Here is a 23765-nt window from a genome sequence, read left to right on the forward strand (position 1 = left end):
CTGCGCGGGCCGGCCTCCCCGGGCGCTTCCCCCGCCCCCCTCCCGCCCGGCACAGAGACACACAGGGAGACGCGCGGCGGGGCTGGCGGGCTCTTTATTGAGGCGCTCCGAGGAGCGCAGAGGCGGCCATGTGCGACGCTAGGGCGGCCGAGCCTCGCGAGCCAAGCGGGAACGGGTGAGCCTCTTGAGGGGGCTGGAGCGCTTGGTCTTGAGCGCGAAGCCGCGGAGCGGAGGCCGTGGCGTGCAGGAAGAGCTGGGCCCCGAGCTGGGCTCTCCCGCGGCCGGCGAAGGAAGGCGGGCGGGACTTCTGGCCGAGCGCCTGCAGCCGGGGGAGCCGCAGAGGCAGGTGCAGTTCCAGCTTTTCACCTCCCAGAACTGGTCGCCGTAGTCGAATCTGCAAGGGGAGCGGAGGTAGAGGCTGTCCCTGCCACGCCTGCCTGCCCGCCCGCACACGCCCACCGGCCGGACCTCGCCCGGACAGCTGGGAAGCCGCGCCCGGCCAGGGAGAGCAACTAGGGAACCTCCGCAAAGCAACCTCGCTCCCCCCAACCTTCAAGGCCGGAGCCAAAGGCGGTCATTTCGCAGGCAGAATTGCACATTCTCCAGACCCGGCCTCATCTTTAAGCCCCCCCCCCTTCCCCCCCCCCAAGCCTGCAGGGAGGAGGGACACCCCTCCCCTTAATATCTTCTGTAACTCTACTACAGAACCTGTAGACAGAATAGAAGGAGAGGCTGTTGGTATCTATGGTCCCTTAGCAACAAACCTAGAATTGCTAGTCCCATTCCAATTGCTCAGGAACATGTATGTATTTTAATAAAGCAGATTAGTCAGAAAGTTAATTCCTTAGTTAATCAGCTGTCAAATGGGAGCTTTTTGCATGGTCAGCCATAAGGTGTGTCCCTGGGTGGGCTTAGGGTCAAAGCATCCACTGCTCTCCCCTGGGGTTGCCCAACAGCAACTGGATCTGGACCAGGGTCACCTACCCGAGTTCTTCACCAGCTTGGATGGCTCGTGTGCTGAAAAAGGCAATGCCGGGGATCTCGTATCCCAGAGCAACTTGCAGGGCCACCAAGTTGGGTTGACACGAATGATTTAGGAAGCGCCCCACGTTGCCATAATAGCGCCCATCAAGGCAGCATTGTTGCCCATCCTGCAAGACACAAGCTCAGAGCTACTCTGGCATTGACCCCTTCCTAGAAACAATGGGGGCATATCAAGCGGTGCCCTTGCTTCCGGCTCCCTCTCCCCCCCACCCCCACCCCGGTCACATTCCCGAGTAAGGCAGATTCTACCGGCATGTCCACCACAAAGTAGTAAGTGTCTTCCTCTCGGTGTGCAGCCTCAGTGTTGGAAATCAGCTCCCCAAAGTACCTGGCGGAGAGGGGGGGCAGTGAGAGAGGTGGGCTGCTCTGCTCTTCCTCCCAGCCCCTCCTCCAGGGGGCAGGACAAAAGAACCCCGCTCCAGAACTCACTGGCAAAGGAAGGCTCCATGGGGCACATCCTGCACTGTGCGCACACCCCAACCTTTGGCAGCTGTCCTGTAAAGTTGGAGCTGGGTTCTGCAAGTAGAGGAAAGGCCTCCGGTTACTCCCTTTGCGGGAATATGCTGTTGTGGGGCAGCCATGGGAGAACAGATCCCTCATACAGGTGAACTGGCCCTCAGGGAAGAAGAGCAACCCAAGGTGGTTGGTGGGCATCTTGATCTGATGGAACGTCAGTCAATCTCTGATGATGATGACTGCCAGGGTCAACTTAGGCTGCCCCCGGTATTCCAGCAGGAGCCAGGACACCTCAGGACACTCACCGGAGCCCACGCTGCACCATCCGATTGGGGCAGGACCTGGGACAAGCACACAGCATGCTGCATTCGTAGATGGATCCCATCTCGGGGGCTGTGCCAGTGGTATCCAGTCTGAGTTGGCCACCCTGCATTGGCAGGAAGGAGAAGCTGGCTGGCACTTGGAGTGGCAACATCCCCTCAATAGGGAGAAGAAAGCTGGGCATCTCACCGTGAGGGTCCAGGAGCACTGACTGCGCAGGATGCAGGGACAGCTGGCCACGGCGCAACCTCCATCACACCGGCAGCCCTGAAATTAACCAAAGCAGTATGCCAACGGTCGGTCCAGCACACACATCCCTCCCTCTCTGTGGAGAGAGCTGGCGCGATGTGAATCCACCAGGTACCCACTGGCACCCAGCCACATTCTGATCCCCCAGGGTGGCAGAGCAGCAGCTGCATGAAGAAAGATGCTTCACCTGGTGGTTTTGCTGTTTCTTACCACAGTTGCTGCCCTTCCCACACGGGACTGCAGCCGAGACCTGGCCTTAGCCAACACAATTCTACTGCTCAGCATGGAATGTGTAAGTTTTTCTGGCAAAAGTTTATAGTTGGTGCCACTGAAAAAACAAGTTTGTTTTTATTTCATTTCCATTGTGTACCTGACTTTCAGGAGCCCCATGGCGTGCAGCAGTGGTCACTTCTGAATCAGAGTTACCTCTCAAAAGCAGAGTCACTAAATAGCCTTTAATATGCTCCTTTCTTCTATGGGTAAAGTCTTCCCAACATTTTGTATTGGGCTAAACAGTTTTCTCTCGCACACCAACATAAGACAAAAGCACTCTCTCCCTCTTAAATTAATATTAAATATGTATTTTATGAAGTGGATGTATTGACTCCAACAAGGTTAATCCTGGAGTAAGAGGCCCCAAATCTCCTCCTCATTTTAAATAACAAGGCAAGTTTTGAGAAAGGAAGCTCCCCAAAGATTGAGAGAGAAGTTGCCTTCCCCAAGTGGGCAGAAGGAAGGTGGCTGGAGTGGGGATTGCAGGACTTGTGGCAAGCAGCCCTCCTGTCTGCAGCAGAAACAACTCACTGCTAGTGATCGCCTGGGGGGGGAGGGGGGGCTCTTGGGGCCCAACCAAGGAGATGCTGAAGAAGGAGTCAGGAGAGAAGATTCTCCCTTCAAAGAAAAGAGGCCAGCAAGAACGGCTTTCAGGGGGAAAAATCTCCACAAGCGTCTGAATCTTCAGTGAAGGAGAAAAGAGGCTGGTACTGTAGGGGGGGATGCAAGTTATTGTCTGCAAAAAAGATGCTGACCCAAATCTGGGCCAGTCTGCATGTGCTGCATGTGCTGACGCGCAAATGCCAGTCTTCTGCGAGCAACGGTCAGAAAGGGATAGCACGGCTGCCCAGGTCTGCCGCCAGGCTCCCAGACAGGTATCCTTTCCTTCTCCTCTCTGTGGAGACCGATAACATCACAATGAATTACTACCAATCTGTTCTCACAGAGAGCGAATTACTGGCTTTGGAAGTGGGGTCAATCAAAGGTTGGTTTTGTAGGATTACCTGGGGGATAGACTGAATTCCCTCAAAAGAGCCTTCTCCTTTTTTAAAAAATAAAGGAAGAATAAAAACAATATTGTGGTTTGTGCCACCCACCAAATCAAATACAAGGTGTTCCTGATGCTTCTTAGAAGCAAACTGATTCTCTCAAACTGAGGCAGGGGCCTTAATTGCCACGACACGTCCTAGGAAACAAACATGGTCCTTTTAGCAAGTTCTCAGCCTGCTTTGTGGTAATTTTCTCCTTCAGAAGGTGGAAGAAGCCACAAAAGAATCCATTCCTGATTTGATTCAAGCAATAGGAATAATTTAATCAAATAAGAGGCAGTAGCAGAAAACCTGGAAGACAACAATAGTGTTGGAAATCTTGATTTTAAGTGGAAGTAAATATTGGTACACAAATATTGGACTTCAGAAAATTATGTTTTAAGTCCATAATCTACAGTCAAATGCAGGACAGGAAGTCTGAAGTCTGGCATGCATTCCTCCAAAGAAGGATTTCAAATTACAGTTGAATAATTCTAGGTATAAAATAAATTTAAATAAAAATAAATGTGATTACATAAGGAGCTCAGTAAAAAAATCTGAAAATGCTCAAACGCTTATCTTGGCTTTGGGAAAGGCCACCAAGGAAGCAGGTCTGCAACACTTTGATTCAAAGGACGCTATCACAAAAGCTAACCTCTAGTTCCTGCTGTCCCACGCACAAACACACACGTACAAACACACACACAGTGTGTGCCCCAGATAATGTGCTACGAATGCTGGGGGGGGGGGCCTCCCAAAGGAAGCAAGGAAGGGAAATCTCTCACCTGACTTTGATGGCAGGTTTTTATGGGAAGAAGCCCTGAGCCTGACAGGATGTTCCCTGTGATGTAGAGGAAATCCCTGGGACAGGATTCCTGGTCCACCATATTGAGGCAGGGAATGGCAACCTGCTCGAAGCCCCGGGAGACGTCCCTGGGAAGAGAAGGCGAGGCAGCTGAGCGGTGCTGAGCGCCACCCACAGTCTGAGGAGTGCCCATCAACTGGGAATATTCTTCTGTGGGATGGGCGACATTGCAGAGAGGATGGCCGGAGGGAGGGAGGGAGTGTGACTGACTCACCTGCTGAGTATCTGCTCTACCTGGCTTGGCAACTGGGCGGAGAAGGCCTGCAGAGCCCTGCAGGGGGGGGAGCTGAGCCGGGTGCATTCCTGGGGCAGCTGCCCTGCCTTGTTCTTCAGAGAAACTGCGCCACAGGCCAGGAAAAGGCTGCAAGATTAGAAGGCGGCTGGGGCCCCTGGGCTTTGTGGTCCCCGAGGAGAACTCCAAAGAACTCCAGGCAGCCAAAGCATCTTATTCCAAGATCTCTCCCGATCCACAAGCAACCCTCCAGTCCTCTCTTCCGAAATCTGGGGACACGGCTAGGACTGGAATGTCCCAACAACCAAAATGGCCTTCTCGCCAAGGGGGAGGGATGAGAGTAGACAACTGCCCCCCCAGGCCTGGAAGACTGAGCAATGACCCCCCCCCCCCAGGCCTGGAAGAGGGCTTCAGCTTTCCTCCAGAGCTCTGCCCTGTGTAGTCAGCTAAGTACATGTGAAGACCCTCCAGGCCCACCTATCTCACCTGAGGCACTCGTGGCACTTCTCTTGGGCCGCCAGGTGCAGAGGTGAGTCACCCCGAAGGTTTCTTGCATTCAAATCTGAGCCAGCTTCCAGCAGCATCCTAGCAATGGTAGGTGAGCCAAAATAGGCCGCCCTGTGCAGGCAAAGATTCCCCTCCTACATGGGGTCAGAAGGGCAGAGACCCACGGTTGAGTTGGCTGAGGGCCCTGCTCCAAAGCCCTTTTCTTCCCAGGCAGCCCTGAAATCCCAGCCCCTTGGGAAGAGCAGTGGGAGAGGCAGAGGCCCTCTGCCAAACCTCCCTTCCCAAGGGCTGGATCGCTCCGATGGAGGGAAGAGCTTCCAGGCAAGTAGAAGAGAAAGGCTGGGTCAGTCTGGAGAGCTGTTGAAAAGTTGCTCTGTTGGGCAGGGCCCAGAAGAAGGGACCCTCTGCCCCCAAGACTCCCTTCTTTACCTTTGCAGGGCAGCTGGGGCTCAAGGGCCCACTGCTACATGACCCATGAAGCTGAGCCTGGAGGTGTAGTTGGAACCAAGCCAGGCGTGACCATGTGGCTCTTTGGGGCACCTGGCTGGGTCTTGCTTCTTTCCAGCCCTTTCAAGACGCAGCCCTCTTCGTTTATTATGAGGGCAGCTGCTGGATATGCCCCTCTCCCCTTCCCTTCCCCCACAACCCCCATCTTGCACACACTTTGTCACGAACATCTGGGTCTGCCCCATGGGACAGCAACAGCTCCACCAGTCTCTCGTGCCTGTATTCTGTGGCCCAGAAAAGTGGGGTTCTGCCACTGGCATCCTGGAGGAGAACAAACAACCCAAAGCAAGGGGCAGTCTCAGTAGATGCAGGGAGGGAGACCCCCCCCCTTTTCCGGCCTCTTGCCGCATTGCACTACCTGGCTGTTCATGGCCCCCGTTCCCTGGGAGAGGAGTCGCTGGGCCACATCATAGCAACCCTTCCTTGCAGCTGCGCACAAAGGGGCCACCGTCTCATTTTCCTCCTGCTACAGGAGATGCTCAAAACAATTAGAAACCTCCTGGTGTGTCTTGCACTGACAGTCGCGCGCACGCCATCCCCCCCACTGGCCTTGGTTGAACTGTATTGCTGCGCAGGAGCTCAGTTTACGCAGAGGCAAAGCTGAGTCAGACAGTCTGAACGAAGCCTCTTGCCGGTGCTTCAGAGGCCAAGAGGAAGGGAGGCTGGCGCCATTCCAGAGAGCTTTCTGCCACTCCCTTGCTCCCCTTTACCTGTCTTTCAGGAGACTCTCTGTTAAGGCCCGACTCTTTGCTTTCTGCAGGGAGGAATTCACAACAGATACAGAGCCTGATGTATTGCTGTGGGAGGCTTGGTCCTACCCCACCCTTAGAAAGCAGCTGCCTGGCTTGCTCTGCATCTGGGACAGTCCATCCCCACTTCTCAGTCCTGCCCCCCATTCCAGACTCAGGCCTGCCTCACCATTCAGACCCATGCTGCTTCCTAGCAACACTCAAAACTGTTAAAGAATCCAGCAGTTGAGCAAGATGATGGACATTCCACAGAATGGTCTTGGGTTCTACCCAGACTGGGAGGTACAAGAGGAAGATCTTACCAGAATATCCTGGTCCTGGAAAGTACCATTGCTACCACTGCCTCCTCCTCCTCCTCCTCCTCCTCCATCTCCTGGCACTTGGCCATTGGTACATCAATCACCCTAAGGAAGCAGCTCACCCATCACCCATAAGGGGACTGCTGAGAACGTTTCGAACGCAACGCCCTGTGCCTAAAGGTCTGCTGGGAAGCCACGGAGTCCTCCCCTCCAACCCTCTTGCATTTCTGAGAAGAGGGCAGGAGCAACGAGCAGCCTTGGCTTGGGCTTCTGTCTCCGTGGGGTAGCCACCCTTGAGAATGCCCAGGATTCTCTTCAGCTCCTGGACTCCTTCTGGATCTCCGCCCTCCCATGCTAGCAGATGCCTCCTCATAGCTTTCTTTCAGAAGCCAAAGCAGCTGCAGACTCTCCTGGGTCTCCCACTCTGGCCCCAAAGAACAACTGGACAGAAGCGCAGCTGAAGCCCTCGGAGGTCCCCATGGGCTGTTCCGAGCAGCCTTCTCTCTGGCTCTCCACTTGGAAACCCGGAAGAGCCAGCGGCAACCAGCCACGGGAGCCCCAAAGCTCCTCTTGACAAGGAGAACCAGGGCTCCTTCAGGACTCCCCCCCCCTCCGCAGCAAGGTCAGAGCAAGCAGGTTGGCAGGTGGAGGTTCCTGGCCGGGATTGGCAGAGCCATTCACCAAGAGCCACGTGTCTGGGCCCAGAGGCCTTATCAGGGCCAGCCCTGCTCTCTGCCTGGCGTCTCTGGGTCCGTGTTGTTCTGCTGACTCCCACCGTTCATACCGCCATGGGCTGCCTGCTGCTCTTGTGGCTAGCCTTGACTCCCCTTCAGCCTGCCAGGACGCAAGACGACAACAGCTGGGTGGAGGAGGAGGAGGAGGAGAACATTTTGGTCCTGAACCAGCACAATTTTGCCAGGGCTTTGCGGACGTATAAGCTGCTCTTGGTGGAATTCTGTGAGTAGAGTACCGGTGGGGACCAGGGGAGGAGGCACCTGGAAATCTTCACAGGGCTCCCTTGGGGCCTCCGTCAGGCAGATGCCACCCTATTGCAGGGGAGCGCAGTTTCCTGGTGGGGGGGGCAAACTTCCCATTTGAGTGAAGAGAACTGAATCTACGCAAGGCTCACGTGGTGCCATTATGGTGTCGTTTACGGCCTCAGAAGGCAACCCTTGTTCTTCCTGCTCCCTGCTGCTTTGGGCACAGCCACTACACAAGGCTGGGCCTGTTTGAACAAACTATCCCATGACCCAGAGATTGGATCTTTACATAAAACAGGCCGTGTTCCCAAAACAGCCAATGGCCTGCAAATACCCCCAAGTCAGTCCCTATAGCAACTTAGACTGGGGAACATACAGCATGGTGCACACTTGGCACGAGGTGCGCACAATGGCTCCCACTACCTGGGTGTCCATTCTTGGCCAGCTCCAAGCAGCTGCCTGAAGTTGTTGCAACTCCAGTTGGTAGAGGCTGCCCCCGCACTGGCCATAAAACCCAAAGTCCCTCGGCTGACCCGTGTTGGTATATGCCGAGTTCTCGGGCCTTGGGAGCCGTCAGACCCAGAGAGAAGCCATCCTCGTCTTCGTTATAAGCTTAAGCGCTGCTCCTACCTCGTCCTGCAGTGCTCAAGACTGGAGGCGTCAAGTGGTTGGATTGGCTGGATCTTGGAGCTCTGCCCCCCTTTCTGATGATGCTCCGCAGCAAGAAGCAACTTTCCCTTCCCGTCACTCAGTCTCACGAGGTGCCCCCCCCTCCCGCTTCCCCCAAGATCCGGGTATAGAGAGAGAGGAAAGGGCTCTCCCTCTCTTCCGCATCCTGGTTTTCAGCCGCTGCTCTTCTTGACTGCCTCTCTTCTCTCCCCCTCAGGCGTCCCCTGGTCGGGGCATTGCCAGGCCCTGGCCCCAAAATATGCCAGAGCAGCCATGTTGCTAAAGGAGGAATCCCTTGTGAAACTGGCCAAGGTGGACTGCACCCAGGAGCAGACCCTGAGGGCCGAGTTTGGAATCACTGGCTACCCTGTCCTCAAACTCTTCCGAGATGGGAACCGCACCCACCCCATGGATTTCCCAGGTCAGTTGGGGAGCAGATGGAACCCGGCATGTGTTTTTTCAACGGAGGAGCAGAACATCTCTTCCGTGGACAGGACCAAAGACTTTAAGCCACTCATTTCCCCATATTCTCTGATAAGCGCCATGCTCCTTTTATCCAAAGAGTTGCTGGTGAGGAAGTGGGTGGACAGGCATCCACTCAACTCCTCCCCTGGTTCCCATGCTAGGTGAGCAGGAAGCCGCAGGCATCGTGGAGTGGATAAAGCGGAAAGCCGGTCCCAGTCTGGTGCTCCTCGAAGAAGTTGATGAAGTGGCTGCTTTTGTGAATCTCCACAATGTTGCGGTAGTTGGATTCTTCCAGGTGAGGGACGTCCTAGGCTTCTATGCCCCTTTGAAGCTGCCACCGGCAAGGCTCTTCCAAATGTCACCCCTACTCACTCCCTGAACCGGAGGTGGGGGGCTCAGAAATAACCGGAGCCCTTGAGCCTTTGGGGGATGTAGCCAGGGATTTCACCACTGTGGTCCAGTGGCAGATTCTGCGTGCCCTCTCCCCTGGCCTCCCACAAAAGCCCTTCCTCTCTCCGTGCTGCTGGTGTGCAGAGCTGCCTCTGCCTGTCCCGTCCTCTCCAGGATCTGCACAATCCAGACATGGGTCTCTTGGGCGATGTGGCCAGTGACACTCCCGAGGTAGCCTTTGCCATCACGGGCAACCGGCTCCTCTTCCAACAGTACAATATTACTGAAGACACCATCTCTCTCTTTCGGAAGGTAAGGCGGTGCCGGTATCTTCAAAATGCTGCCAAAGGGACCGTGTGCCGCTGCACTTCTGCAGAGACTCTTTCCTGACTGATGTATTTGCAGGATGATGGTCAGCGGGTAGATTTCTTGGTTGACGCAGAGCTGGGCCTGGATGGAGAAGACCTGGCTCAATTCATCTCCGCGCAGAGCTTGGACCTGGTGATGGAGTTCACAAATAAGGTCAGGAAGCCGGGACCCCATCAGGGGCCCCACAGCCTCCTTGCTCTCAGAGGCAGCCCCTCCTCTCTCTTGCATATAGTGGCCTCCATCAAAGGGGTAGCTGCAATGGGCAGTTTGTCATTCATTGGTGCGCTGTGGGGGCACCTCCTTCAGACCTGCTCTTCTGCTGCCCTGTGCAGGAGCCTCCGGCCTGTGTCCCTCGTTAGGTCAGGATAAGGCCAGAGAGGAGGGAGGTTCCAGACCTTCAGGATGGCCCGCCTGCCTATCCCGGCGGCACCCTGTGGGCTTTCTGTGTCCAGTGGCTTGAGGTCTCTCGGCCCAGAGGAGGCAACCGACGATGGTTTCCCCCTAGAACTCCTCCAAGATATTTGGGGCAAAGATCCCACACCATTTGCTGCTGTTTATCAACAAGTCAGTGGATTCCCAGCTGGGGCTCCTGGACCCCTTTCGAGAAGGGGCCGCTGCATTCCGGGGTCAGGTGAGTCCAGGGTGGAGATGGGAGAGGAGGTGGGGCTGCTCCTGGGGAGGCCAGCTCCTCTCCCTTCCTCTTTGGAAGGAAGGCAGCAGGTCTCCTCTTGCTAAGCCAGCCAGGGGAGGGGAAGCCCAGCTGGCTGTGATGAAACGGCTGCGAGGGCAAATTTGTACCCATCCTCCGTGACTGGGGGGCTTCTGTCCGAGACCACAGGTGCTTTTTCTGCTGGTGGATGTCAGTGGCGAAGGGGCCGGCGTATTGCAGTACTTCGGCCTTAAGGGCCACGATGCTCCCGCCCTCCGTTTCATCAGCATTGAGGCCAACAAAAAATACCAGCTAGCCACAGAAGGACTCACGTCTCACAGCCTCCACACCTTTTGCCAAGAGGTTCTGCAGGGGAAACGTCAGGTGGGCAAAGGGGGGGGGTGTCACCCTGGTGCATGCGGACCTCTGGGGAGGAAGGCACTCCCTTATTACGTCTCCAAGAGGTCAAGAGGAAAGGCCCTTCTGGGGAAAGGCCACAGGTGCATTCCCATGAAAGAAAGGTCACACAGCTTACGGCAAACTGGAAGGGGCCCCTTTGCCAATTAGGTCCTACCTGGTTTGCCTTCTCTTCCAGCCCCACCTGATGAGCGAGGAGATCCCCAATGACAGAGATGAGAAGCGGGTGAAAGTCGTGGTGGGCAAGAACTTTGAGCAAGTTGCATTTGATGAAACCAAAAACGTGTTTGTGAAATTCTGTAAGCATCTGGACCTCAAACACAGACAAAGCCAATACTAAGAGAGACTCTGGGGGGCAGCTCCTGGCAGCGGAGGGTCCCTGGGCAACCCAACTAGCCTCCCACCAGGAAGTCCCGAAGGCTCACGTATGAGGCCACAACCACACAGTGGCCCAGTCTGGCTTTCTGGACATCAAAGCAAATGGGACTAACAACCAGCCCTGCTCCACTACTGGCTTAAATGCACGTCTGAAACTGTATAGGCAGCTTTTCTAAAGGTCCCAGCATGGCCCTGAGGTTGGGGGTGGGCAGTTTTATGACCACAGGGCCTGCCAGAGGGTGGGTAAAGGGTTTTACCTCTCCACACAGAAATTAACTCTCAGTAGGTGGGGGGTGGAGGGGTGGGGTGTTTGTATAAAACATCGACTAAATTATCGTGCCTCCCCCCGCCCCCAAGCCTGCTTGCTGCATTCCAGAACAGGCTTTGCCCAGAGAAACACGATGCAACTGGGCCAGAAATTAGGTCCCATGCTGAATCCCTAAACACCTGTTAGATTCAGGAGGGTGGATTGTGCACAGCAGCCACAGAGAATCCGAGCCCAAGCTTGTGCGACTCACAACCGAGGGCAGGGTTCAGTATTTTTAATCTAAGAACCTCTGTCTCCCCAGATGCCCCTTGGTGCCCCCACTCCAAGGCCCTGGCCCCAGCCTGGGAAGAGTTAGCAGAGAAATACAAAGATCACAATAATATCGTCATTGCGGAGATGGACGCCACAGCCAACGAAGCGGCAGACTTGACCATCCGTGGCTACCCAACCCTGTACTTCTTTCCCGCTGGGCCAGGCCGGCAGGTAGAACAACATTTGGACGAGGGCCGGGCTGCTGGTTGGGGGAGGGAGGAGGTGGGCGGGCCCATGCTGACTGGGGGTTTCCTGCCCAGGTGACTGAGTACAAAGGAGGCAGAGATCTTGAGAGCTTCTCCAGGTTCCTGGAGGGGGGAGGAGGGCAGGTCCTCTCCAACGAAGAGGCTGGAGTAAGTACCAGACCCCTCCAGAAAAGGGCCTAGCCGGCTTTCCCGATGCAAAGGGAAGGTTCTGCTTAGCCAGGCCAGAAGCCTTTTCCTCCAGGTTCCCATCTGGACTTTGGGGAGACTCCTGGGATATCTACCCTGTAATTCCCAGTGATCTAAGCCAGTCTTGCTAGAATGTGGATTCCACCCTTGGTTCCAAGGTTCACCATGAAAATTCATGCACGCTATTTTGGACAATCGCCCCAAGACGGAGGGGGGGGGGGGGTAGGAGGAAAAAAAGTCTTAGGTTGAACCTGCCTCCTCCCCTCACTTTCCCTTCGGTCTCAGCTTCCTAAGCCTGTTTTGCAAACAAAGAGCGCTCTGCCCATGTGCACAGTGGTTGCTGTTGGAGAACAGGGCGTACCTGGGTACTGGAGTAAAGGTTGCCTCTGCTTTCCTAGGCCGCTGAGACCCCCAAAGAGCCACGGCCCGATGGGATGAATCCACCAGAGGCCACAAAGTCCAGGGAGGAGTTATAGATCCTGCCGTCCCCCTCCTGAGCCTCACTTTCTACAGGAGGCCCCCACAGCGTCATAAACAAAATAAAGACCTTGAATACCAAAGAAAGACTGTGTGAAAGTCACGTGTTTCAAGCCGTGCAGACACCCCCACCCCAAATAACCAGTTACTTTCCTACAGGCGTGTTGCTACCCTCTGGGCCCTCTCAAACGCTTCCCAGAGCTGGTTCCTTCCATGTGAAGCCACCCACCCTCGCCCCTTCCCTCGCCTTGCCCTGCCACAGGAAGGCCCTGCAAAATAGCCCGCTGGGCAGAAGGAAACGCAGCTGGTTGGTGCCACTTACTGCCAGCAGGTGCATCGGTATCTAACGAGCCACAAACATGGCTGACACAACTCTCCAAAATCAGCACCGCTTCAGCCTGCCTGGTGCTCTGGACACCAAAGTCACAGGCTCAGAGGCTCTCCTGCTCTGCACCCACCAGGAAGGCCACATCGCTCCCAACTCTGAGAAGTCGGCCCTCCCTTGGCAACTAGCCAGTCCTCTCCTCCCCTTGGGAACCAGATTTTCAGCCTCTGCAGAATCTGTGGAGCAAGCCCTGCACACACACACACCCAGCAGCCATTGGAACGGGGGCCTTTATTCCATGGTTGCACCTGTAAAAAGATCAATTGTACAAGTCAACATGTGGAAAAAAAAAAGTTCCAGAATTGCCAGCCGTCTGCTCAGCCGCTGCGGCCTGAGCCTGGTTTAGAAAATGTACATATGTACAACTGAACCCTTCAGAAAAAGGGGAAACGAAGATCCGGCCCCAGCCGGCCACTTGAAAACGTCCATCCGACGTGGAGCACAATCCCGGGCGAGGGAGGGAGGGAGCAAGCATGAGGTTGGAAGGCACTCGGTGACGTTCGCAAGGGGCGGGTGCTGGTGGGGGCAGCCGGGGCTGTTCCACCTCCTCTGCCGTGGATACGTGGAGCCCAGGTGGTGTGTGTGTGTGTGTAGCCTGGGGGAGGTCAGCGAAAGAGGAAGACTGACAGCAGTTCAGCAAGCAGAAGAGACTCCTGCCCTAAGCCCCCCTCCCCCTCCAGCTGTTGAATGGCAGGGAAATGAGAGAGAGGTAGCAAGGCATGGATGGGGGGGTCCCAGGCCCCTCGGAGTCTTCCTCTGCCCCTCGGAGGGCAGCGTCTGAACAGGAAGACCTCTCGGGGGGGACACGCCAGGCGGGACAAGGTGCGACTCTTATCAAGTAGCCCTCATTCCAAGGCTATCCAGGATGCAAACCAGCACCTTGTTCAGTCTGCCTCCCTCAAGGGTCTCCAGCTCCTGGCTTGGCCCACCGTCCCATGGTGGAGGTGGCACGGCCGTAATATTGCAAACCCGGGATCATCACCTCAAGGACAGCCTTTGGTGCAGCTTCTGTCAACAGCTGAGCAATGTCCTAACGCCGCAAGCTGAAGGTCCTATCGACTGTGGAGAAAGTTGTGGCTTCCCCAGAGAAGGCAAAGAGCGAGGGAGAGCAGGGCTGTGGCTGCCAGGCCTTCTGGCTCCCCCTCTCGGCTTAGTCAATCTTCTCCACCTTCCCAATGATCTTCTCTTCAAAGATAGGCAGGACCGCATCCTCCTCGTGAACCTCTTCAAACACAACTCCACAGTCAAACTCGTCACTGACTTTCTTGAAGTAATACCTTTAAAACAGGAATGGGGGGGGGGGGCAAGAGAAGGTTTTGCCCCCAAGGGGGCCATCAGCTTTGCAGACACCCCACAAGGCGGCCAACCGGGAGATGCTTCTAGGGGGCTTTGCTATTGCAAACCCACCCAGGACCATCTAAAAAGCACCAAAGCTGTGCACCGAAACAGTGATGACCCCAGCCCAGATATCTGGAATATCAGAGCCCCATTTTTCCCTTTCGCCTTTGTACTTGTTTGAGAAAACGAATCCTCCACGTTTGCTAACCAAGTAGATCACGCAGGCAATTTGTGGTTTAACTTTAAGCCTTCTCCATTTCTCCCCCTGGTCTTTTGAGAAGGAAAGCACTGTTTTCTGAGCCATTCTCCAAGTATCACCACTGAGTACCACCATTGAACTGTGGTGGCGCAACGGTTAGAGAGTGGTACTGCAGGCTACTTCTGCTGACTGCTGTCTGTTGCAATTTGACAGTTCAAATCTCACCAGGCTCCAGGTTGACTCAACCTTCCCTCCTTCCGAGGTAGGTAAAAATGAGGACCCAAATTACTGGGGGCAATATGCCGAGAGGGCTGTAACCCGCTTAGAGAGGGCTGCAAAGCACTGTGAAGCAGTATGGAAGTCCGAGTGCTGCTGCTATTGCTATTCTGTCTCTGGATCCCCAGCTCTTCAAATAGGATTCTCCAGCTCCCAAGAGCTGTTGCTTGGCTCTGGGTCGAAGGGAGACTTCAGCGCATGCCGACCTCCCATGGCAGTGCCAGCGCCTTGCCCATTCTTACCTGTAATTCCCTTTCTTGGTCAGCAGTTCCTTGAATTGGCCCAGCGTGACCACCCGGCCTTTGACAAGGGTCCGGTAGGGGATCGGCTCTCCGCAGAAGTAATAGGCCACCACGATATTCTCACAGGGCTGGGAGAAACCGCTGCCCAACCGCTTGGGTCCCTTCACTCTAGGAGGCCAAACACAGAGCGGGTCATTCGCTGGCAGACATATTGCGGCACAGCCGGCTGGCTGGCTCAGCCCTCGGAGGAGACCACCGGGAGCAAGAGCAGCCGGCCACCAATGAGAGCAGGGGGGGGGGGAACTGCTGCATCAAAGGGGGCCCGGGACTGGGGAGGGCAAGGGGAGGGGGGCGCAAAGCTTTCTTGGGGAGAAGCCAAGCCAATCCCTGGCAATACCATCAGCAGGTAGAGGTGCCCCCTTCTGCAGACCCTGCTTCCCCCCTCTTGCTCCAGCCTCGACTGGGCAAGCCCTTTCCGAAACTCGGGAGGGGGGAATCGCTTTGGCCACTTCCCTCAGGAGTGGCGGTGGGGAGAACCAGGAGGGGAGGGCCTCCTCCTGCCCCCGCTTTCCAAAAGGCCCGATGCGCTGCTAGCCGTTCCAGAAGACCAGCCTCCTCCCTCTGGGCCACAAAGAACGAGAACAGCAGCAGGGGCGGCCCAACTCCTCTTCTCCTGCCTCAGCCGATTCTGCGCTCAAAAGTGTGGCAAGCTAAGAACGGCTGGTCCTTAAATCCTCCGGGGACTCAGCTCCACGCAGCAGCCTCAATTTGAAAGCTGCTTGCGACCCAAAAGTCCCACAGCCTCTGCGGGGAAAGAAGAATCCCCACAGCCCCTCCGCAGCCCCTCCGCTGGCCGAGCCACCTTGGGCACAGTAGCTGAGGGACTTTCCCAGCAAGGCTGCCATGCAGACCCCTCGCTCGAGTCCCAGCGCAAAGCAACGAACAAAAGCCACGCTCGCAGGTAACCCAGAAAGGACTTTCAACCCGACGGGAGTCAGAGACCTCAGAGCTCAGCCGGCCCAAATAAGGATGGCTCCTTCGAGGGCCATCATGAGCCCCATCCCTGAGAACCGGCTGGACACCCCGCTGGCAGCTGGGCCCAGAAGGGCTGGAGGAGGCTGTGACACACAATTTGGCCCAACGGCGGCCTCCAACCACCAGGCTGGCTTTTTACCCTTGTTTCCTCTGATCAGGGATCCATCTGGGGGGCCACAAGCCTTTCCAGCCTCAAAAGCTTGGGGGAGATTTGGGGGGGGGGAGAGGAGAAACCCGGAAGCTTCGCTGCCAACCCAGAGGAGGGAGTTTTCCCACCAGGGCACAGAGACTACCAACTCTCCCTGGCCCAGGAGGCAGCACAGAGGAGGCCCGGGACACGCACAGCTGGAGCAGCAGCAGCAGAAGGAGGCCCTCCTCATGTTCCCGGCACTGAAGTGGGCCTGGGCCGGTTCCCTTCCCTGGAGAGCCCTCGGAAGGCAGCCTGGTGGGGCCCAGGGGAGAGTGGGGGGCTCCTGGGGCAAGCCAGAGCTCCAGCACTGCCAGGGGAGGGGTCCCTTGCCTCCCACCCGCTCACCTCTGCTTGGCAGCTGGCTTGCCGGTCCTCTTCTCCTCCTCCTCCAGTCGCCGCCGGGCTTCCTCCAGCTGTGTCAGAGGGTTGGGAGCAGGGTTGGGGGGCATGGTTGGGTCCTGGATGAAGGGGTGGGATGGCTGCACAACGTTCCGGAAGGAGATCCAGGGGTGCACAGCCACAGGGCGGTCGATGGGGGCCGGGCGGGGCGGCTCGTGCGCCAGCTGCTTCTTTGTACCCGACGAGCTTCAAGGAAAACGAAGAGAAATTGGCGGGGTGTCCCAAGGCGCCTGCAGCAGCCCCCAGGTGAGAGCAGAGCGGAGGGGACGGATGGAAAAGGCCCCCAAGACAGGCCCACCCCACCCCCCCCAAGCAAGAGCAGGCGCTTCCGTCCCCCACTTGAAGAGGAGAGGAGGACCCCCTCCCCACTCAGGCATGAGAGGCTGGGGGGGGAGGGGGGTCTGCAGAAGGTCTGCACCGAAGGCTTCCGGGACTGGGGAAAGAGTCCCTCAGGGGCCCAAGGGGAGGGGAGGATGAATCCTTCCACCCCCTGCAGCACAGGGCAGGCCCACCCTTCCGGAGCCCAGGAATAATAACTAGGGCCCCAAATCTAGCACGGCTGCCTGTTCTTAGGCGAAGCCCCCCCTGAGGAAAGGGGGCTACGGCACCTTCTCTGCTGCTCCAGTGGGGGGAGGGAGGGCAGCCCAGAGCAGCCGCTCTGCCAACCTTTCGTCTCCTTCCCCAGGAAGAGGCGTCTTTGGTCTGGAGCCTCTGCCAACATTGGGACCCCCCCCCCTGCCCTTCCCCTCCTGGCCCCACTCGTCACCTGTGGGTCGTCTTCCGGTGCCGGCTGATCTCCTTTTCGCCTTCTATGATCCACTGCAGGATCTTCTGGTTCCTTTCCAGGTCTTCTGGAGAGCCAGGCACCTCGTAGCTCCCGCTTTCATTCTTCCCAGGCTCCGGCTTCTTGGCACCCCGCTTGGCCAGCAAGCCAGCTTTCCCACTAGCCACGGGGGGAGAGAGAGAGAGCGGCAGCTGAGACCCTCCTCTCACCCCTTCTCCCGAAGCCTGGGAAGGAGCAGCGCTCCCTGGGGCCAGCCGGGCCTTGACTGACGGCCCTGAGGAACCAGCCTGGTTCTCACCAACTCCGCCCTGAGCAGCTGAGGCAACACCTGCAGCCCCTCCCCCCCTCCCTCCCTCCCCCCCTCCCAGCAGGGCTCCAGCTAAGGGCAGAAGCAGCGTGACCCTCCCCTGCACAAGAGCAGGGGGCTTCGGACCTCTTGTCGGGGTCCCTTCCTCTTCCACTCTGCAGCTGCTGCCCTCTGGGGCTCGGGCCCCCCCTCAGCCTCCCTGGGACACTTTGGACTAGCAGGTTCTCTCAGCCCCACCTACCCCACAGGGTTGTTGTTAGAGGGACAAAATGCAGATATCCACCTAAGCTGCCTCAAACTCCCAGAGCAGTGATGGGTTTTTGTCGTCACGTGCCAACAGCACACGTGCCCCCCCCATGCATGCCCCCCCCCTGCACATGCACCTATGACTCCCCCGTGCCCTGCTTTGGGCCTAGCAGGCCTCCCTGCAGCCTCCCGGGAGCAAATCTCCCCCATGTGCCCCGGACGTGCACGGCCGGGACCTCAGCTGGCTGGCGGGAGGTGCGCGCGCAGGCGTGGTGGGGCTGAGCTGGGGCAAGGGCTGACGTGCCTGCAGAAAGGGCCACAGGGTCGCCCTCACGGTCCTAGAGAAAGACTCTCCAACAACAGCCCAATTCACCTGTAGGCCATGGCGTCCAGAGGGCCCGTGGCCAGGCCCATGCTCTCCCCGTAGGCCCGGGACTTGGCGGTGCAGCCGTGGGGGTCGACGGTCCAGGCGAAAGGGCCCTGCGTGCGCTGGCTGGCCGCCTCCTCCGCTGTTTCCTTGGCTTTCAGTCCGGCATGGTGATGGACCATGTGGTGATAGACGTGCTTGTGGTGGAAAAGGCTGGGGGCCTCCAGCTTCAGCCCGGACTTGCTGGCATGCTTGCTGTGGCCCAGTGGGACGGAGCCCGCCAGGCTGTGCAGCTTGCCAACAAGGCCGCTGTCCGGAGATCGGGGCTTGGGGGACTGGCAGCCGGGGGTTTTCATCACCCGCTGGACGTGCTCGTCCAGAATGCTCTCGGGGTTCTCTTCGTGGGCATCATGCACCTGCAGCTCAGCATAGCGGGGGGCAAAGTGGGGCAAGAGCTGCGTGGGGACCAGTTTGTGGCTCACGAGGGCCGGGCCCAGCGCGAGGTCTGCGTCTTCCCCTTCTTCCTCCTGCCAGGAGAAAGGCACGGTGGTCAGGCCCAAAGGCCACCCTCAGGGCAGAGGAGGTGGCAAAGGCCTGAAGCCCAGGGACAGGGTGGCAGCTGGGAGCAGCTCCCCTCAGCCAGCAACAAGGGAACTCAACCAACCCAGCCGCCTCAAAGACCAGCTGAAGCCGGTTCCCCTCCAGGCCAAGAGCCCTGGATTTCCAGCCCCAGCTCTCTCCCGCACGCCCGGCTCTTCTGGGGTGCCCAGGTCCAATTGGGCAGCTGCCCCCCCCCACCCCACCCCCCCGTTCCTCCAGGGAGCCTGACAAAGGCAGCAACCTCACTCACGGCTCGGACGCGTTTCAGGCGCTCCTCCAGCTTGGCCTCCGCTTCCCGGTCCCTCAGCACTTCCTTCAGGCGGTTAATCAGTTCGGCAGCAAATTTCTGGGGTTCAACGTGGATGTCCTTTGGCACTCGGTAAGTTCGCTGCGGGAAAGAAGAAGCACCGGTGTGCAAAGCAACCTGGCCCTCCGTCCTCCCCGGTCTTCCTTTTTGGGGGAGGAGCAGGGATAGTTTGAGAATTTCCTCCGGATCTCTGTGCCGAAGCAGGAAAATGCCCTTTCTCCTACGGGCCATTCCGCCCACGGACATCAGTTCCCCTGCTTGGCAGCCCCTTCAGAGCAGCTGTGGTGGCCAGCTCACCACCACCACCCCTCCCATCTGCTTCCGAGGTCCTGCCAGCCCCCAGCCTCCCAGATGTTGCTCCCAGGCAGCAGGGGCTCCGGCAGACTCCGGGAAGCTTCCAGAGAGGAGCTGAAGCAAGGGGCATCGCCTGGCCTGTGCAGTGCCCGTGAGGGCTTCCTTGGGCAGAGAAATCTCCAGGGACAGAGAGCAGAAGGACTCTGTCTTTTCACTGGCCAGATAACTGCCGGAACTCCCTCTCCACTCCTAGTGGACACATGAGGCTCCAGGCACACCCACGGACCCCACCATAAGCTTCCTTCGGCAGCCCAAAATAAATAAGTAATCCAGACAGAATCTGTTTTTCTGGGGGGGGAAGGGGGGGAGGGGGGAGGGGCCAGGTTTGGAGGCGCTCACTAAGAGGGGCTAATGGCACCAGCAGCTGGGAAGGGCCTGTGGGGGAGAAAAAGGGGGCTCCAAGGTGGGAAGCAACTTTGTAGCTGGGCTGGACTCAGCCTGGTGCTGGGCCTCAGGCCAGAATCCACCTGCTGGACGCCAGGAAAGGGAGACCCTTGGAAACAGGGCCGCACCCCCAAAGTGCTCTCACCCCCTTACCGGAATGTGAGGTAGTGGCACACGTCCATTTGCTTTGGCGCTTTCTTGCATCTCTCTACGATGCTGCTTCCGCAGCCGGTAAGGGGGAACCCCGTCTCTGCCGTGAGGAAGCCACAACGCATAACCTAAGAGGCTGCTCAGGGGAGAGCCACCCTGGCCAATGCGCACGTGCGCAAAGCCCGAACCCCCATCCAGCAGGCCTGGGACCTTCCTCCCACTGGTGCAGGGCAGGAAGTCTCACGGGGAGCCTGCCCCCCCCCCATTGCAAAGGTCCTCCCTCCGCTACGGTCCAAGGTCCAGTAACCCTCTGTTTCCAGACCGGTAAGGAGCCAGGGGACCTTTTCATAAGCAACACAGCTGCCTTTCTAAAGATGGCTGCTGCGGGCCTGGTTCCATGCTTAGAAGAGCTGCTGGAAAGACTGAAAATCTGCCCCCAGAGACAACCCCCCTCCCCTTGGTTCCATCCCAGCCTTTCAAAATACTCACAGGCTGCTATCAGTCAGTGACATGGTGTCAGCATCGCTGGACATGCTGTGCTGCTCACTGTCGTTGGCGCTGGTGGCTGGTGCCAGGGCATAGCCGGTGTTGACATAATACGGATGCCCTGTCTCCCTCCAAGGCCCAGGCCTGCCAAGAGAAGACCAGGCAATGCTCAGAACCCCACAGCGCTTACATCCATGCTGGGCGGGATTGTCCCCAACAAAATCCATTCCTGGCCACCAGTATGTCAGGTGAGGGCAGAACAAGTCACCTTGGACCACAGGAGGGGGGCGGGGGTGGCGGTTGGATGGAAGGAAGGAAGATTCAAGCGTCCAGATTATAAACCACATTATTCCACACATTACGATGTTCTCCACTAAAGACCTCTCATTCTTCTTCAAAGAACTGCTGAAATGTTAAGGCTTTTATGGAGTCCTTGGTATTTTCTAACCCTGCTCATTTACTTGCAGACGCTTCGCTATCTAGCCAGGTAACGCCATCGGTGCAAGTAGGTGTGGGGTTTACTGGCTTCCCTCCACCTACTCGACTGATGTTGCCTAGCTGGGTAATGAAGCATCTGCAAACAACCAGAAAAGACCAAAAATTATTGCAAAAGGTGCAGGAATGTTAGCAAAATTTTGTAATTGCTTTTATCTATTGAGTTTCTTAGGTAATATGCAATAGGGAAAAAAAGAGTTACTGACAGTTTTACAAAACTGAGCTTGGCAGAGCCAAACAAGTCTAGTTCTTTGCAAACCGAGACCAACTGAAGCCGCGTTCTGATTCTTCATTCAGCAGCCTTTGTGGTGAGCATCTGGCATGCATCACTGCCCGCGTTCTCCACCTCTCCAAGGCCAGAGAGCTTCGTGTCACCTTTGGCAAGAAGAGGCCTATGTACCCCGCAGCCCTTTGCTGGTGAGGCAAGAGGCCTGCACCCCCAATGGGGGTCTTTGAACGAGGAGAATGGCTTTCCTCAGCAGGACGCGAACTGCTTTCTGACAGGCAGGAAGGTCAGCCTGGACTGAGGAGACCAACAGATGATCTGACAGACGGGCACCTCTTCTCCCCACCTCCCAGCACCTTTGCCTCCTCCTCCTCCTCCTCCTCCTCCTCTCCTGTGGCCAGGTGGAGGAGAGCTGTAAGCAAAAGCATCCTTCGGACTGTGGCTCTCACCTGAACTCCCTCCCCTCGCTGTAATGCCTGGTCCTGGGGGCCGGCTGGCTGGTTGTCTCCAGGAGGAGCTTCTGGGTGAATCTGCTAGAGGAGGCAGACTCTGGATCGGCTGCCACCTGCCCCTCCTCTCCTTCCAGGATGTCTTGGTCACATTTCCACTCCTCGTCCTCGTTCAAGGTGGGCAGGTACCCAGGCAGACCTTTCCCTGTCCCGGAGCCTGAACTCTGATCACTGTGTACTTTGGGGCTCTCCCCACCTGTCCTCGTGTACTCCAAATAAATATCCGACTTCAGGAACAAGGGGTAGGTGTTCTCCTCAATCATGGACTGGATTTCCATCTGGGCCTGGTCAAACATGGCCGGGTCAATCAGTTGCTTCAGAACAGAGTCTTTGATGAAGCTTTTGGTGGCCGGCTTCACCTGCTGGGACACGATCCCGTTATTGTCCAGAATGTATTTCTTGTAAATGGCTTTGGCCAGCTTCAGCCTCTTCTCCTCCTTGGAGTCGCAGGGCGCCAGCTTCCTGAAGCCGCTGCAGGCGAACCAGAAGTCCAGCAAATCCGCGCAGCTCTCGTGCTTCAGGAAGGTCCGGAAAAGGTGGATGCCGTCCTGGTCGTCCAGCAGGGAGTGCAGGGACTCCGCCCATCGCAGGTAAGGCGGCGTCGGGGAAGCGCTGCCCTCCGGCTCGTAGCCCAGATCCAGGTCCGGACGCCGCGGGGTGGCGGTGGTCGTCTCGCCTTTGCCTCCGTCGCCCTTTCCGGCCGAAAAGCCGTGGCCGGCGGGCCGCGGGTCCGCGGAAAGGAGGTCGCCCTCTTCCCCGGGGACCGGGGGCCTGGGCGCGTCCTCGGTGAAGCCGCCGCCCCCGAGGTCCAGCGAGAAGCCTTTCTCCGGCGCGCTCATCTCGCGGGCGGGAGCCGGGCGGAGGGCTCCGGCTGCGAGCGCGGGCAAGGGCCGTCGGAGGCGAGGTGGGGCGCTCCTCCCGCGCCCGTCTCAGAAGCCGCCCGCGCCAGCCGCTCCCCGCCTCCCCGCGACGGGCCCGCAGCTCGCGCCAGACCGAGGCCGCCGCAGCCGCCGCCCGCCCCCTTTGTCCGCCCGGCCGGCCGGCGGGAGCGGCGGCGGCCAGGCCGCGCACGTGGGGTCGCGCCCGGATCCCCCGCGGCCGCGACGGGAGGCGGGACGCTCAGAGCGGAGAGGCGGCAGGGCGCCGCGGCCCAGGCGAGGCTGAGATGGGAGCGGCGCGAGAAGGCGCGGGGCGCCGGCCCCCCATGGCCCCCGGAGCGCTGCCTGCCCGGCCCGGCCCAGCGCACTTCGGCTGACGCTCGGCAGCGCCTCGCCCTCGCGTCCGCCCTTCCGCGGCGAGCGGCTCCCCGGCAGCGCCCCCTCCGGCCCGGAGGTTCCCGCGGGGGCCGGCCGGGTGCAAAGAAAGGGAAAGCCGCCGCCGCCGCCGCCTCGGGAAGGACCTGCCCGACCGTACCCCAACCCCCCACCCCCCGAGGGCAGAAGGGACGGGTAGCGGATCCCACGGAGGGCGGGAGGGAGGGAGGTGCCGCTTGGGACTCGGGGCGATTTCTGACAGCGAGAATCAGAGGCTTCGCTTCCTAAACGCCATTCGGGGTTTCCCATTCAAGTGCATAGAAGGCATCCCATCTTCCTCTAAGGGCTTCCTGGCCTTCCAAGCCCGCAGGGGAGATCCCTGGGCCAGGACGCAGCACAGAGGAGGCCCAGGACATGCACAGCTGGAGCAGCAGCAGCAGCAGCAGCAGGAGGGGCTCCTCATGTTCCCGGCACTGAAGTGGGCCTGGGCCGGTTCCCTTCCCTGGCGAGCCCTCGGAAGGCAGCCTGGTGGGGCCCAGGGGAGAGGTCCCTTGCCTCCCACCCGCTCACCTCTGCTTGGCAGCTATATGACATATTCCTGTATTATTCCTTTGTTCCATTGGTAGATTAGTGGCTACATTAATAAATGTGTAACTGTGCAGTAATAGAGACTCACATTCTTTTCCTTTTGCTGCCTTGCTTTAAGTCTCCTGCAGAGACAGAAACTACTCAAAGAAAGAGGGTGATTTGTTTACCCTCAGGGGCAACGACTACAATGCAAATATTTGCTTCTCTGGCCGAAAAGCAGGAAAATGACCCGTCCAAGGGAGCCACCGGTCCCATCCCCAGACTTTTTATAAAGATATAGCTACTGAGGGAGCATTGTGTCAATTACTCACTTGACTCAGTGTCCCAAGCTAAGATCTAAGATGCCAAA

General features: G+C 57.9%; 3 protein-coding genes across 3 annotated transcripts; 1 reads left to right on the forward strand and 2 right to left on the reverse strand.

The window, feature by feature from the left end:
* Positions 1 to 27: 27 nt before the first annotated feature.
* On the reverse strand, positions 28 to 5100 carry LOC106551590 (histone-lysine N-methyltransferase EHMT2-like). Its single transcript, XM_087729014.1, has 10 exons — positions 4955 to 5100; positions 4451 to 4597; positions 4157 to 4304; positions 2190 to 2234; positions 2011 to 2088; positions 1806 to 1927; positions 1474 to 1560; positions 1294 to 1372; positions 985 to 1151; positions 28 to 394 (listed from the first exon to the last, which is right to left on the reverse strand). The coding sequence occupies exons 1-10, from the start codon at positions 5050 to 5052 to the stop codon at positions 139 to 141; spliced, it is 1227 nt and encodes a 408-aa protein (XP_087585140.1). The 5' UTR covers positions 5053 to 5100; the 3' UTR covers positions 28 to 138.
* Positions 5101 to 7224: 2124 nt separating this feature from the next.
* Positions 7225 to 12377, forward strand: PDIA2 (protein disulfide isomerase family A member 2). Its single transcript, XM_014069924.2, has 11 exons — positions 7225 to 7487; positions 8397 to 8600; positions 8806 to 8939; positions 9209 to 9346; positions 9440 to 9556; positions 9909 to 10034; positions 10242 to 10436; positions 10648 to 10768; positions 11417 to 11598; positions 11688 to 11780; positions 12218 to 12377. Exons 1-11 carry the CDS (start codon positions 7319 to 7321, stop codon positions 12293 to 12295), a joined length of 1557 nt encoding a protein of 518 aa, XP_013925399.2. The 5' UTR covers positions 7225 to 7318; the 3' UTR covers positions 12296 to 12377.
* Positions 12378 to 12895: 518 nt separating this feature from the next.
* On the reverse strand, positions 12896 to 22863 carry AXIN1 (axin 1). Its single transcript, XM_014069712.2, has 9 exons — positions 21516 to 22863; positions 20349 to 20489; positions 19863 to 19959; positions 18915 to 19052; positions 18071 to 18591; positions 17127 to 17303; positions 16307 to 16546; positions 14737 to 14904; positions 12896 to 13958 (listed from the first exon to the last, which is right to left on the reverse strand). Exons 1-9 carry the CDS (start codon positions 22412 to 22414, stop codon positions 13832 to 13834), a joined length of 2508 nt encoding a protein of 835 aa, XP_013925187.2. The 5' UTR covers positions 22415 to 22863; the 3' UTR covers positions 12896 to 13831.
* Positions 22864 to 23765: the final 902 nt, after the last annotated feature.

Source organism: Thamnophis sirtalis, unplaced genomic scaffold (genome assembly GCF_051295495.1).
Source record: "Thamnophis sirtalis isolate CommonGarterSnake01/CBP01778 unplaced genomic scaffold, rThaSir2_p1.2 scaffold_14, whole genome shotgun sequence".
Classification (NCBI taxonomy): Eukaryota; Metazoa; Chordata; class Lepidosauria; order Squamata; family Natricidae; genus Thamnophis; species Thamnophis sirtalis.

What these genes read in the sequence shown, in the direction of transcription:
- AXIN1 (XM_014069712.2), bottom strand. Translation starts at nt 22,414, where the DNA reads ATGAGCGCGCCGGAGAAAGGCTTCTCGCTGGACCTCGGGGGCGGCGGC. An exon ending in AGCGAGGGGAGGGAGTTCAG is followed by an intron (nt 20,490 to 21,515) that starts GTGAGAGCCACA and finishes TTCTCTTGGCAG; the next exon opens with GCCTGGGCCTTGGAGGGAGA. An exon ending in CACCGGAAGACGACCCACAG is followed by an intron (nt 16,547 to 17,126) that starts GTGACGAGTGGG and finishes TTTTCCTTGAAG; the next exon opens with CTCGTCGGGTACAAAGAAGC.
- LOC106551590 (XM_087729014.1), bottom strand. Translation starts at nt 5,052, where the DNA reads ATGCTGCTGGAAGCTGGCTCAGATTTGAATGCAAGAAACCTTCGGGGT. An exon ending in GTAGAGCAGATACTCAGCAG is followed by an intron (nt 4,305 to 4,450) that starts GTGAGTCAGTCA and finishes TTCTCTTCCCAG; the next exon opens with GGACGTCTCCCGGGGCTTCG. An exon ending in CATGGAGCCTTCCTTTGCCA is followed by an intron (nt 1,373 to 1,473) that starts GTGAGTTCTGGA and finishes CCTCTCCGCCAG; the next exon opens with GTACTTTGGGGAGCTGATTT.
- PDIA2 (XM_014069924.2), top strand. Translation starts at nt 7,319, where the DNA reads ATGGGCTGCCTGCTGCTCTTGTGGCTAGCCTTGACTCCCCTTCAGCCT. An exon ending in TTCTGCAGGGGAAACGTCAG is followed by an intron (nt 10,437 to 10,647) that starts GTGGGCAAAGGG and finishes CTTCTCTTCCAG; the next exon opens with CCCCACCTGATGAGCGAGGA. An exon ending in CCGCTGGGCCAGGCCGGCAG is followed by an intron (nt 11,599 to 11,687) that starts GTAGAACAACAT and finishes TTTCCTGCCCAG; the next exon opens with GTGACTGAGTACAAAGGAGG.